We start from the raw sequence: 14,063 nt of genomic DNA, 5'->3' as shown, positions 1-14,063 counted from the left end.
CAGCCTGCGGGTCTTGCCCCCTTCTCTTTCAGGATGCACTACGCTTTAAAACCTCTGCAGCACAGATAGAGAGCTTGTGATAAATGCTGCACTGAGTTGGGAAATTCTGGAAAATCCATTATGTCCTAATTTGAGTCCAAGTGCCTCATCAATATAGAGTCACAAGAAAACTTTTTTTTTAGACTGTAGTTTGGAATTTTGCTTCATTTTATGTCCATGTATATGTTTAATCTATTGGGCATAGTGATTTGTATTCATCAGGTATGGTTTGATGTTTTAAATATTATATCTGTATGGACATAAGTTCTAGTTTTTTAATCTCAAATTTTATAACAGTGTTACCCGTCAGTTCAAGCTGATTCCCTTATATTTCTGGCACTTTTCTCTCAAAAACTCAAGTTATACATCGTATATTTTGAATTTAGGAAAATGAAAGATTGAAACAAGAGATCCTCGAAAAGAGTAGTCGCATAGAAGAACAGAATGACAAGATTAGTGAACTAATTGAACGAAATCAGAGGTAATGACAGGTACGGGGCACTGTCTAGGATGGACAGAGGGTTTCATTTGTAAATGCCCAAGTTAGATAAGCATGTTTGTTTAGTGTAGTTTATGTGTACTTCTGCTATTTGTTTCCTGCCTGTCATGTGAATTACTGTTTGTTTTCTGAGAGGCATTTTGGTAGAAAGAGCACAGTAGGCTGTGATATAAGGCAAACCTGTGTTTGAATCCAAGCTCTGCTCCTCTTTTGTTGTGTGGCTTTGTATATTTATTTATTCCTCTTGGCCATAGTTTTCTCATCTGTAAAAGTGGTGTTAATATGTAGAAAACCCTTAGGAATACTGTCAACTCTTCTCTCTTTTGTGTGGGCTGACTCTATTTCATCAATGAGAACTTCACTGATTTCCATATAAAGCCCAAACATTGTGTAATTTTTCTAGATCCTTCTGAAGATATTAGGGGGCTGGTCAGGGGAACATGTCATAGCATATAGCATTTCACTTAAAGAATCATTCTTCCATATTTCTCTTTTCCAGGGTCTCTTGATTCCCACTTGTGGGGGGATTTGGGGGGGGATAAGGGCTTTCTTCTCTTCCTTCCTCTTTTCTCTTTCATTCCCCCTCACCATACATGCTTCCAATTCCTCTTCTCTTCATTATGCAAGGCAATACCTCCAGCCCTGGTTCTTACCTCCAAACTTGATTACTGCAGATCTAAGGAAAACAAAAGTGCTTTCAGATTGTTTTTTGAAGTGTAGAGCAATGTTGTGAGCACTGATTGTGCCCGGTATATATTCAGTGCTCGATAAATGTCTTTCCCCCTATTTCATAGGTATGTTGAGCAGAATAACCTGATGATGGAGAAGAGGAACAACTCGCTTCAGACAGCCACAGAAAACACACAGGCAAGAGTATTGCATGCTGAACAAGAGAAGGTAAAGTAACAAGGGAGAGGAAAGCCCATCAGGATGTGTAGAGCTCAGGAGTGGTCCTGTGTACGGACTTACCGATCTACTTTTCAGCAAAAGTTTTTGCCATCATTGGGAAAAGAATTAGAAAGCATCCAACAGATTTTAGTATATCCACCATCCAGACTTCTGTTTTATAATATGCTTTGCAATGGGTTGACTCAAAAACTATCCTTGATCTTAGTAATTTGATTAAGGTGAGGATTACATCATTTATTAGAAAACGAAATTTATTCTGTTGACACAACAGAAAATTCTTATGCCACATAACAAACACTATGGTGAAATTTAAGGTTGGTTACTTTGTTCCTTCACCTGCGTCTGCTGGAGCATTTTGAAGTACTGCTGTTTGGCTTTAGTCAGTTCAGAAGTAGGAATTTTGACTGTTCCTGGAGTAGCTATAAGCAAGACTCTAGTGGGCCTTGGGCTGGGCTGGGCTGGTTCAGAAGCTCACTCCTCCTGTCTCTGCTCTGGCAGTACTGTTTATCCGGCATGGATTCCTCCTTGTTTGGGCTACCATTCCTCAGTTGGGAGCCCTTGACCCCGTTGTCTGTTACCTCAGGTTTAAGAAATGGTTTACATTTTCTATTTGAATGTTTCTTGGAAACTTGAAAAGTTGAGTTGAATGCATTTGATAACCTTGTGGAGTTTACCTCATTGGCTGATCATGATGAGGATTCCTTACTTACGTCTCATGTAATTTTTCATTCTTTGTGTTCTCTTAGCTATAGTATCCAGGGAAGAAATAGCTCCGACCTCTTAGCCTCTGATGAGCAGTGCCTTGCCTAGCACAGCCCCATTCCATCCTGATCCCGGTCCTTCCTCACTGCTACTTTCCACATCCTTTGTTTGTTGTGGCTGACTTGTCTGGCCTGGGTCAAGGTCAGCAGCCTATGACATTGGCATCACCAAACAGTACTGGGGTCACTTCACCACTCCCACTTGCCATACTTTTTATTACTTCTCCTTCCTCTACTTTTATTTTTTCTCTCCTTTACTCTTTCTTTTCTCTTTTCTTTCCTTTCCTTTTCTTTTCTTTTCTTTTCTTTTCTTTTCTTTTCTTTTCTTTTCCTTTCTTTTCCTTTCTTTTATTTTCTTTTCATTTTCCTTTCTTTCTTTGTTTAATCCATAGGCCTGGCAGGGACACCCAAACATGTTTGGTCTAGCTGTTAGACCTGTTATTCAGGTCTAAAATGATTACTAGAACTTCTAGATCAGTTGTTCCCAAATGCTAGTCTGGTTGCCTCAGAACCCTTGAGATGCTTGATTAAAAAATACATGTTCTTAAACTTCATCTTAAGATTCTAATTCAGGATATCTAGCCAAAAGCCAAATCTGAACTTTTAAAAAGCTCCTTTTGATTCTGATGCACAGCCAGCTAAGGACCCTGCTCTTGTTAGTGGTTTCTTTTACGGCAATTTCTGGACGTGGCAGCTGGGCACATTTGTTTTTAGTAATTTCACCATGTGATTCTCATGCTGAGTATCAGTAGGGGTGTGTGTGTGAGTTCCAATAAAATTTTATTTACAAAAACAGGCAGCAGGCCAGTTTGGCCCGTGGGTCAGGGTTTGCCAACCCCATGAGTTAGCTTATTAATCCACCCACGTGATTCGTATTGATAAACAGAAATGTCTGGCCCAGTGCCTGTAACTGGTAGATGTTCTGTCTGTAAGAGCAGAAACATTAGTAATAATAACAGTGGTAGCAGCTGCAGTATGTTAAGTACCCACCAGGTTCTAGGCACCCTGCTTCCACACATCGGAGAGCATCTCCTGGACTAAGGATCACAGGGCTTGGTGGGCGGGTACCAAGTACCACATGCCTCACTTGGCCACTTTTCTTCCAGGGAAACTTTCAAGGCTCGACTCTACCCGCTTTTCTTTTGCTCCACTTCTTTCTTACTTAGCAGTCGTCCCTGTGAAAATTCTCCTAAAGGGAGATAATTGAGGTCCTTTAATCCCTGGAGACAGTTCTCTGCCTTCCAACGCAGCTCAGAAAATTTTGGCTGAGTGCTCAGTGGATATTTGGTAAATGGAATTAATCATTATTATTATTTTTATTTTTATTTTTTTCTGTGACAGGGTTAGTATTTCCACATAAAACCCTGGACTAATGCAAGAGCTGTCGGAGGTCACTTGGTTTACAGAGGATCAAACTGCGACCCAGAGAGAGTCAGAGACTTGCCCAAGGCCTCACTTCCAGTCAGCTATGTCCTTTTTCCTTTTGGAAAGGACAATTGCCATTTTTCTTTGGTAGCTTTTCCTGCCTCTAACTTTTGAATGCTCTTTTTTACTTGTTTTTCTGAATTCTTGGTTCTCCCTGCCTTTGCTTTCCTTTCCTATTACTCATCCCTTCACTGTTTCCTCTGTGCACACATGTGTGTTTGGGTGAAAGTATTGCTTTTCATGCTTCTAACAGGCCTTTCTAGGTAAGGCCCTGAGCTAAAAAGAACTTTTGAGCGACCTTTGACTTCGCTTGTCCTTTGGTGAGGGAGGGACCACCCATCCCACTGCCTCCCCTCCAGGGACGTACAGCCCTTCCAGTGGTCTTAGCTGCGGTGAGTCCTTTGTGAATGGCCCTCGCTCTGATATCTGTGAACTCTCGAGCCACAGACAGACATGATGCTCTGTGGGTGCTGTGTGAGCTCAGGTCCCATTAGGCCACATGTGGCAGTACAGTGACTAAAACTTTTTTTCTACTTGGGGCAGATGAAAACCCCTCTTCTGTCTGGAATTTCTAGATACCATTGTCCTCTGTGTTTAACAGGTAAAAACCTAAGGCTACCACACAGCAGAAATAAGTATCTTAGAGCTCACTCCAAAGGTCTCATACTGTTAGAAGAAAAAATTATTTGGGCACTTACTGAAATAGTAAGGAAGACTTTATTCAACATTGTTGCAGAAGGAGAGAAAGATTGGGCTCCTCCAAATACAGTAAGGACAGATGGGGGATTTATAGCTAAGGAGCAGAGTGAGGGTCAGTGCCAGAAAATGACTCAGAGGAGACATCATGGGTAGGGGGATTCTTGGCTAAACCGACCTAGTAGGATTCTTGCTAATGACAGGCCAAGGACTGAGATACCAAAGGTCGAGGATGAAGAACTTGTTCAGATATCAAGGAGAGGGGTTGTCTCTGAATGGACATAGCAGGATTCTTGCTAAAACTAGGCTGGGCAGGCCACAGACAGGATGGGAGGCCAAGGTCAGGGGCTCAGAGGAGTCTGACTGAAGTTTGGTCAAGGAGAGAGTCTTTGTCAGGGGGTTCTCAATACTCATTCATAGCCTGTTTCTTTTTATTTTAGATACACTTTTAATTTGCTTTATTTCCCCCACTTTTAGGAGAGCCAGAATATCAGATTTTATTTTATTTTATTTTATTTTATTATTTAATTTTATTTTTTAAACTGTTAAAAATGTTTTATTTATTTTTGAGAGAGAAAGAGAGAGAGAGGGAGACAGAGCATGAGCAGGGGAGGGGCAGAGAGAGAGGGAGACACAGAATCCAAAACTGAGCTGTCACCACAGAGCCTGATGTGGGGCTCGAACCCACAAACTGTGAGATCATGACCTGAGCCGACGTCAGACGCTTAACCAACTGAGCCACCCAGGTGCTCCCAGAATATCAGGTTTTAAACATAAGCTAGAGGGGCGCCTGGGTGGCTCAGTCGGTTAAGCAGCCGACTTCGGCTCAGGTCATGATCTCGCGGTCTGTGAGTTCGAGCCCCGCGTCAGGCTCTGTGCTGACAGCTCAGAGCCTGGAGCCTGTTTCAGATTCTGTGTCTCCCTCTCTCTGACCCTCCCCTGTTCATGCTCTGTCTTTCCCTGTCTCAAAAATAAATAAAATGTTAAAAAAAAAATTGTAAATGTAAGCTAGAAAACCAGTAAAGGCTTTGGAAAGCTTAAATCTGCAGGGGTGCAGTGAATACCATAAGAAGGGACAAGTGACAGTAAGAAAGTAAACAACTTTCTTACAAGTAGATAGTACAGGAGGAGGAACGGGAGTAGCAGCGTAATAGTATAGGAGAGATGGTCCAACCACATCAATACTTCACTGTCCAAAATCAAGACTGGTCACCAGCCGAGCAACTGTTCACTGCCTTTCCTGTCATCTCATTTCTCCTTACTTTTATGGGAGCACATCAGTTCAGGTGATGAGACTGTGGTATTTGTCACTTGTTTACCATTCTGTTCTGTTGACCGTCCTCTTAATCATCACGCGTACTGCACAGACTATCATTAGAGGGCTCTCCAGGGTAATCACTGTGGTTTTGCCGGATGTTACTCGGGCACGCACACGCAGCTTCTCTTAGGCCAATCCAGGGCACCGTTTGCAATACGTCCAGCCCTCAGAAAAACTGAAACGTTTCCTTCTTTTGTTAGCTCTGTTCTTCCAAGAACCCCCAGCACAGTTGCTCTCATGTGGCTGAGCTTTCCATCGTAATACTGCCAGTGGTCAGGACCGCTAGGGAGAAGCTGCAAACTCACAAGTTGACAGTGTTGAAGGCATTCAGTTTAAATTTTAAAAGATCCTTTTCTTTTTAAAAAAAAAAAAAACCATACATGTTTATCCTAGGAAAGTTAGAAAACGGGCAGGGATACCATTTCTCACGTATCAGATTGGTAACATTTAATAGTAGGCTGTGGCTCTGTCCCCGACGTTTTCTCTCATAGCCCCGTTCTTGATAGTTGCGTGCAGGATAGATGTATCACAGTTTGCTTCCTCAAGCCCATTTCCCAGCATTTTATTTTTCCATTCTTTTGCAACTGGAAACAATCGGCAGTGAAGATCTCGTGGCAAAATTTTTGTAATTTTGCTGAATGCTTCCTAAGGACAGATTTCCGCAAGGGAATTTGTGGACCAGAGACGTATATTGAAGGCTTGATTTCAGTTTAATGCATGTTGAGGGTTAGCTCCCTTCCTGCCAGTTCAGTCAGCAGAGTGTGTGCGGTTGGGTCCTCACTTGGAGGCAAGGGACAGCCGTGTCTGAAGTGGCGTCATACTTTGTTACTATTCAGGCCAAGGTGACGGAAGAGTTAACAGCAGCCACCGCTCAAGTCTCTCGTCTGCAGCTGAAGGTGACCGCTCACCAGAAGAAGGAAGCGGAGCTGCAGATGCAGCTGACAGAAAGCTTGAAGGAGACAGACCTCCTCAAGGGCCAGCTCGTCAAACTGCAGGCAGAGCTCTCAGGTGCGTCCTTGGTGGAGGGGCTGCGACGTTTGCTGTTTAAACTTCAGGAATGAAAGTGTGGGGCACCTAGGTGGCTCATTCAGAACAGCACGTGACTCTTGATCTCAGGGTCGTGAGTTCAAGCCTCACGCTGGGGGTAGAGTTTACTTAATAATAATAATAATAACAATAATTATTATTATTGTTATTATTGTAAAAAGGAATTTAACCGTGTCCTTCCTCCCCATCCATTTGTCATGACGCTCATGAAGTTTGCTTGGGAGGGACTGAGGCAAAAATGAAAGTAGGCCTGTATCAACCTACACGATTGCTTGACATAAAGGACAACTAAAGAATGGACTACCCATCTGGATGGACCAGCCGCCACTCTTCTACTTTGTTTGGGCCAGTGTTGCCTTCAGTGCCTTTGAGTTAATGGGTTCCTCTAACTCGTGACTCATTGGAAGTTTAAGGAAGAAATGCTTCCTGTGGCGGTTGCCTTCTTGTTAGAGGGTGGATTCCAGCCCTTCAGTCTGGCACTCGAGGCCTCTCCAGCTTGGCCTACTTCCTCTTATGTTGCTCAGTTCATCTTGTCTCTGGACATCCTAACCAGCCTGCTGCAGCTTCAGCCCATCCTGTGGTTCTTGTCTTGTTTTTCCTCCATGCTCTTCCCTGGACTTGGTGTGTCTGCTGTCACCAATGTTTGCCTCTAATTCTCCAAAATTTATTCTTTCAGAAACTTTTCTGGTTGTTTTCCTACAACATTTGATTTCCTTTAAAATTCTTTACTTCTAAGTACGTTATTCTGACATTATCAGAGTTAGCCTTAGATCAGCACGATTTACATGTCCGTGTTCCCTCCTAGAATACAAGCCTCTGGAGGACAAGGATGGTGTCTTGCTCATCTTCGCTAAGTCCTTTTCTCCAAGTTCGTGTTAGTTCAATGCCTGGCACAAAGGTGCTGCTCAAGACACGGGCCTTGAATAGAAGATTTGGGAAGCCCAGAGTGCTTCATGCACCTGATTCATGCACCTCGGTGTATAGGAACAAACGTGGAAGGCACAGATGGGACCGGGGGTGGGGCATAGCTGGAGCAGCAGCAGAACTGGGAAGAAGCAAAGTTTGCTTGCCTGGAAAGAGCTAAAAACACTGATGTCAGTCATTAGAGTGATACCTTGAAGATACACCCTTTCCCTTTTAGAGTGTCCCCCGGGTGCACCTGAGGGACAGTCTTAGATTTGAATGTTGTACAGATGTCTTCTTTTCTGCTTTGGTGATACCCTAGGATGGTTACTTCTAAAGCGCCATAAGGGTCTCAAAAGTTTTCCCAACAAATGTAACTTTGAGGTGTTACCTTTTTAAGAAATATTACAAATAGCTTTATTTGAACATTTATTTGATGTTTTATGTTTTATTTTTTATTTATTTTTTTTAACTTTTTTTTTTTTTTCAACGTTTATTTATTTTTGGGACAGAGAGAGACAGAGCATGAACGGGGGAGGGGCAGAGAGAGAGGGAGACACAGAGTCGGAAACAGGCTCCAGGCTCTGAGCCATCAGCCCAGAGCCTGACGCGGGGCTCGAACTCCGGGACCGCGAGATCGTGACCTGGCTGAAGTCGGACGCTTAACCGACTGCGCCACCCAGGCGCCCCTATTTATTTTTTTTAATATTTATTTATTTTTGAGAGACAGAGTGAGACGAAGTGAGACTGGGGGAGGGGCAGAGAGAGAGGGAGACACAGGATTGGAAACAAGCTCCAGGCTCTGAGCTGTCAGCACAGAGCCTGACGCGGGGCTCGAACCCACAGACTGTGAGATCATGACCTGAGCCGAAGTCAGACGCTCAACCGACTGAGCCACCCAGGCGCCCCTTTATTATTTTTTTTAAAGAGAGAGTGTGAGCTGGTCGGGAGGGTGGGGGGGTGGGGAGAGAGAGAGAGAGAGAGAGAGAGAGAGAGAGAGAGAGAGAGAGAATCTTAAGCAGGTTCCACACTTAGCACAGAACCCAACACAAGGCTCCATCCATGACCCTAGGATCATGACCTGAGCTGAAATCAAGAGACTGAATGAGCCACCCAGCCGCCCCTGTCTGATTTTTTTTTTAATGTTTATTTATTTTTGAAAGAGAGAGAGAGGCAGTCTGCAAGTGGGTGAGGGGCAGAGAGAGAGGGAGACAACAGAATCCAGACGGAAGCAGGCTCCAGGCTCTGGGCGGTCAGCACAGAGTCTGATACGGGGCTCAAACCCATCAACTGTGAGATCATGACCTGAGCCAAAATCGATCGCTTAACTGACTGAGCCACCCAGGTACCCCCCTGTTTGATGCTTTAAAAGCAAACTCTTGGTAGAATGTCCCAACTACCAAGAAGGTTGGGAGTATCTTACCCGGCGATGAGACAGGGCCTGGACTAAAGCTAAATAAAGATCAGTTCAGTGTGTGGAGCCGATGACTGAAAGAGGATTGTGGCAGTGATACATGTCGCCAGTGGTTTCGGACTGCTTGAAATGTTTCCTTTCAATTTTGTGTGTGGAGAAGGTGACACACACGCAGAGAAATGAGCATGGGTCGGTGAGGGAGTTGGTTCGTGACCCGATACACCTTTTGCTGGTCAGTGAGTTGGTGCCAAAGGGAGTGAGAGGAAGGTGCTCACGGGGTTGAATTGGGAGACCTTGGGGTGCGGTTTGGAGGAGCGGCTGGGATGCCCCTGGTTGTGCGGCTAGTAGTCTCTTTGTCGTTATATCCCAGAGCTCCAGGAAACCTCTGAGCGAGCACAGTCCAAATTCAAAAGTGAAAAGCAAAGCCGGAGACAACTGGAGCTCAAGGTGACCTCCCTGGAGGAGGAGCTGGCAGATCTTCGAGCTGAGAAGGAATCTCTGGAAAAGGTGAGTTCTACAACTAAAGTTTCTCTGTTGGACCCAGGTGGCCAGGATCAGCTTTTAATAAACATTTTTATTTTCCTTTAAATATTAACAGTAGCATGTGTTCATTGTAACAAATACAAATAAGACAGAAGTATAAAATCAAAAATAAAATTTATCTTGTTTTCCTCTCCAATCTCAAGCGTTAGAGATAACAACTGTAAACAACGCATAATTATCCGTGCAGGTTGTTTTCTGTGTGTATAAAACATATGTACACCTGCACTTACACATACATATATGTACACGGATCATTTTGTAACGATAAGATAATCATGCTTAATGCTTTTTTTTTTTTTTTTTTAACATCCTGGACATTGTACTACTAAGAATGAGAACTTTCTCATTCGTTTTAATTACAGCATAGTAGTCTAGTCTGCTGTGAGGTTATACCGTAATTTATTCATCTGTTGATGGATATTTATATTTCTGTTTTTTCACAATTTCAGGCATTGCTGCTGTAGACATCCTTGTATTATATAGTTATTTTTTGTGAATTTATTTTTGAGCATTTCCATAACCTTGATTGCTTGAATTAGAATTGCTAGATCACAGGAAATGCTACACATCTAAAGTTTTAAAATGCACATTGCCAGATTATTTTCAAAGAAGGGTATGCTGGCTTACATTTCCAGCATTGTGGAAGCCCGTTTCTCTATATTCTTTCCACCTCGGCTTATGTCAGTTTTTCTAATACTCATAGTCTGATAGGTGCAGTATGCTGTCTTGTTTTAACATGTATTTTTGTTAGTAGTAAAGCTTTCATATATTTAATACCTATTTGTATTTCTTCTGTAAATTTTCTTTTTAATGTCCTTTGCTCTCTTTTCCTGTTGTAATATTAGTTTGATTTATAAACACTACTGAGGGTGTTCATCCTTTGTCACTCAGAGATGTTACAAATATTATTTAGTATTTGTAGTATCTTTTGTTGTGTTAAAATTTTAAGGTCAGCCTAAACTAGCCCCATTGAACAAAATGGGAACATTCCTGGTTTTTTCCTCTGTTCTGGAACAGTTTAAATATGAAAAGAACAAACTGTTTCTGACATTTCTACGAAACTCTTTAGTAAGGGCTTTGTGGCCTGGTTCCTTCTTAGGGGATAAATCTTGGTTTTCATTTTCAGTTTCTTCTGATTTTATCAGTTTTTTTTTTTTTTAACCTAATTCCTTCTGATTTTTGGGGGGGCTGTTTTAGTTTTTCATTGTTACAGATACCACTACAGTGACCACCCTTGTAACACAGTTTTTGTGGACATGATTTATTGCTTCCTTAAGATAAATGGTAATTTGTGAGATTCCTGGGTGCGTATATTTTGAAATTCCTTTCACAGGACTGCTAAATTGCCATCCAAAGAGAGAATACCTATTTATTTTCCTACTAGCAGGTATGAAAGTGTCCACTTCCCTATGCTCTTACACTGTTAAGATATTCACCATCTCTTAATAGAATTGTAGATAAAACCATTCTTGTTTTCCTTTCTTCTTGTCACAATTTTTCTTGTCCAGTAGCTGAGAATGTTAAATATAGAAGGAAAATTAAATTTAACGTTGAATTGTTTCCAGAAGGACCCAGCAGGGTCCAAAACTACCACCAATATCAACACCTTCTGCATTGATCCTCGGTCAAACAGCTAGAGCTGACGATGGTTCTCTTATTCCTAAGAACCTCTCTGAAAGGAAAAAGAAGTCTGCTCAAGAGCGCTGTCGGGCCGAGGAGGAGATCGATGAAATCCGTAAGTCCTACCAGGAGGAACTGGACAAGCTTCGGCAGCTCTTGAAAAAGGCTCGGGTGTCCACAGACCAAGCAGCTGCAGAGCAGGTAACGGGAAACTGACGCACTTGGAAATAGGCCTTCAGGTACATGATCGTCCTTGGAAAAAAGGGATTTACTTGGGTAAATCAGGCAGGGAAGCCCGGGAGAGTGGCAGGGCACACCTGGATCTATAGTCCATTTGACAGAGACCTTTCTCCTTATAAGTTCATAAATTCATATTTGTGCGTCTAACTGTTGAGTGAATTGGTGCCCTCAGTTTGGTCACCTCTGGGAACTTTGACAAAACTGTTTCTTCTGAACCTGTAAGGTTTAGGGCCCAGATTCTGAAAAGTATGATCACGTCACGGTCCTGTCCTCTCGCAACCTTGCTGGGCAGTCACACCTTTATCTGGTTGGAGTAGTTTTTAGACTCCCGACAGCCAATGACATCTGCATCCCTACGTTTACAAAGTACATTTACTCTGAAAGTAATCAAGGTCTTTCGAATAGTTGTGTTCCTATCAAGTCTGGGCTGTTAGCTTATTCTTTTTGCCTAATGAAAGATGGGCTTCCCTGGCTGTGACGGCTCTCGCCCGGGATGTGGTCGTTCCATTCTCTTGGCAGCTGTCTCTCGTACAGGCTGAGCTGCAGACCCAGTGGGAAGCAAAATGTGAACACCTTTTGGCCTCTGCCAAGGATGAACACCTGCTGCAATACCAGGAAGTGTGTGCGCAGAGAGACGCCAGCCAGCAGGAGCTGCTCCGCCTTCAGGAAAAGGTAGGTGTTTCTCCTGGGCCAGGCAGCTTAGCACAGTTAATGTGAGGTGAACACGTGGAGTCTCGTAAATTCTTTTGAACCTAAAAGATGTTACCAGCTTGAAAACCAAAACCAAACCACACTTGCTCAATTCTCCGGTCTGTCAGTAGTCTTACTGATTTGGGATGACAGGTCTGTGACCTCGAGAGAGAAAAGGCAGCACTAGTGTTCTGGAAGGTGTTTAATTCCATTATTTGGTCATTTATGACGCAAATCTTTATTGACTGCCAGTTGGACTCCAGACACCGTTAGGGAAAGGGCTTACAAAGAACTCTGCCCTCGAGAATCTCACAGTCAAGAAAGGGAGACAGAGAGACACAGATCAGCACTGAGTGCTGTGAGGTGCAGAAGAGGAAGTGCCTAAGGGAGCAGAGCCAAGAAGGACAAATGGCCTCGGGAAGGTGAAGAAGGCGGCAGAACACCCTGGGCGGAAGCACACAGATGGGATGGGGCGTGGGTATGGTAGACTCATTGGCATGAAAATGACAGAGCTAGAAGATGGTTTAGGGTCTTGGTATGAAAGTCCCCACGTCTGGAGGTCACTGTCCACCCTTACAGTATCTAGTTGAAAATCTTGGACCCACGGGTGATGAAGGCAGTCTTGCAGGTGAATAGGCTGCTTCTAATGACTGGTGTTTATATGTCTGTGTCCCTGGACTTACATCCCCCCTTTTCTCATCATGCTCTTGACCTGGTTAGAACAGTGCGAGTGGCCTTACTGGGGAAGCAGAGACGAAATTGTGAGTTGAGGCTGAGTGATGAGGAAACAGAATGCCCTGAGTCAGCAGGCCTGGGGTGGGCGGGGCGTATGGACACCAGCAGACCTTCCTGAGGTTAACACTGATGCTTAGGATGGTTCTGGTCCTCCTGGGTGTCCTGACTTGGATCTGGCAGTGCAGGCTCCCGAGGCCATGGCCACGGTCTGGTTGTTTTGCAGTGTCTAGCCCTCCAGGCCCAGGTCACAGCCCTGACAGAGCAAAATGAACAGCACACCAAAGACCTGGAGAACAAGTCCCACGTGTCTGGGGTTGCAGCTGCTGCCACTGACCCCTCAGAGAAGGTGAGTATTTCGAAGAAGCAGCCCAGGTCGTATCAGGGGATTGATGAGCGTAGCAGGTATTCAGAAAGAATGTGGCCAATGTGTTGTGTTGATAGCTGTATTTTCTGCCTTCAGTGATAGACCACTTGTTTGACTTAAGTAAAAATTAACCCCTTGGAGCACTTTGGTGGCAAAGCCCAGAGGGCCCTATCCTGAGGTTTTGATAGATAAGGGAAGTGCCTCTAATTCACAAGAGTGAGGAGCGTGCCCAGCATCTGGTACCACTAATCCTCATAGCCCACGGCAGCTCCGGTGGTGGCCATGGTGGGAAGAAGCAGCAATAAATGCTATTTAAGCAGTTGTGGGCACACGTGCCACAGCTCGCCTGTCCCTGGTAGCCCTTCCATCCAACACGGTTCCTTATTTAACATCGTTCTCCACAGTGACAGCCTTCGGTGTCTCAGTTCGTGACCAGCTGTGTTGTCTGGTTCCAGGAGGCTTCATTTCAGCCCTCCAAACGCCTCTCTAGAGCTGACATGCGTCCCTTGATCACTCCATTCTGGCAGCATACAAGTTTTGTTTCGCTCTCCTCACGTCTTCACACAGGTCAAGAAGATCATGAACCAGGTGTTCCAGTCCTTGCGGGGAGAGTTCGAGCTGGAGGAATCTTACAATGGCAGGGCCGTTCTGGGGACCATCATGAACACCATCAAGGTGTGGCCGGCTGTTGATTGTTTCACTGAAGCGGGTATCTTGTTGCTTAAGTACCTTCCAAGGGATCATAAATTTCAAAGGTATTCCAGACTCTTCATCAATAATTAGGATAATTGGAGTGACTTTTATCTGGATACATAAGGGCAGCCTCCTGTGAGAGGAAGAGGCAAAGTCATTTGAGCTGC

General features: G+C 44.0%; 1 protein-coding gene across 1 annotated transcript in view; it reads left to right on the top strand.

The window, feature by feature from the left end:
- The window catches only part of FKBP15 (FKBP prolyl isomerase family member 15), a 58,502-nt gene that overhangs the window by 39,891 nt on the left and 4,548 nt on the right, over positions 1-14,063 (top strand). Inside the window, 8 exon segments of the mRNA XM_043565748.1 lie at positions 426-520; positions 1,333-1,435; positions 6,484-6,655; positions 9,382-9,518; positions 11,220-11,375; positions 11,934-12,086; positions 13,063-13,185; positions 13,771-13,878. Of these exon segments, the coding sequence (XP_043421683.1) occupies positions 426-520; positions 1,333-1,435; positions 6,484-6,655; positions 9,382-9,518; positions 11,220-11,375; positions 11,934-12,086; positions 13,063-13,185; positions 13,771-13,878 (1,047 nt within the window).

Source organism: Prionailurus bengalensis, chromosome D4, assembly GCF_016509475.1.
Source record: "Prionailurus bengalensis isolate Pbe53 chromosome D4, Fcat_Pben_1.1_paternal_pri, whole genome shotgun sequence".
NCBI classification, from domain to species: domain Eukaryota; kingdom Metazoa; phylum Chordata; class Mammalia; order Carnivora; family Felidae; genus Prionailurus; species Prionailurus bengalensis.
Note: the sequence above shows the minus strand (reverse complement) of the source record. Positions and strands in the feature narration are given on the sequence as shown.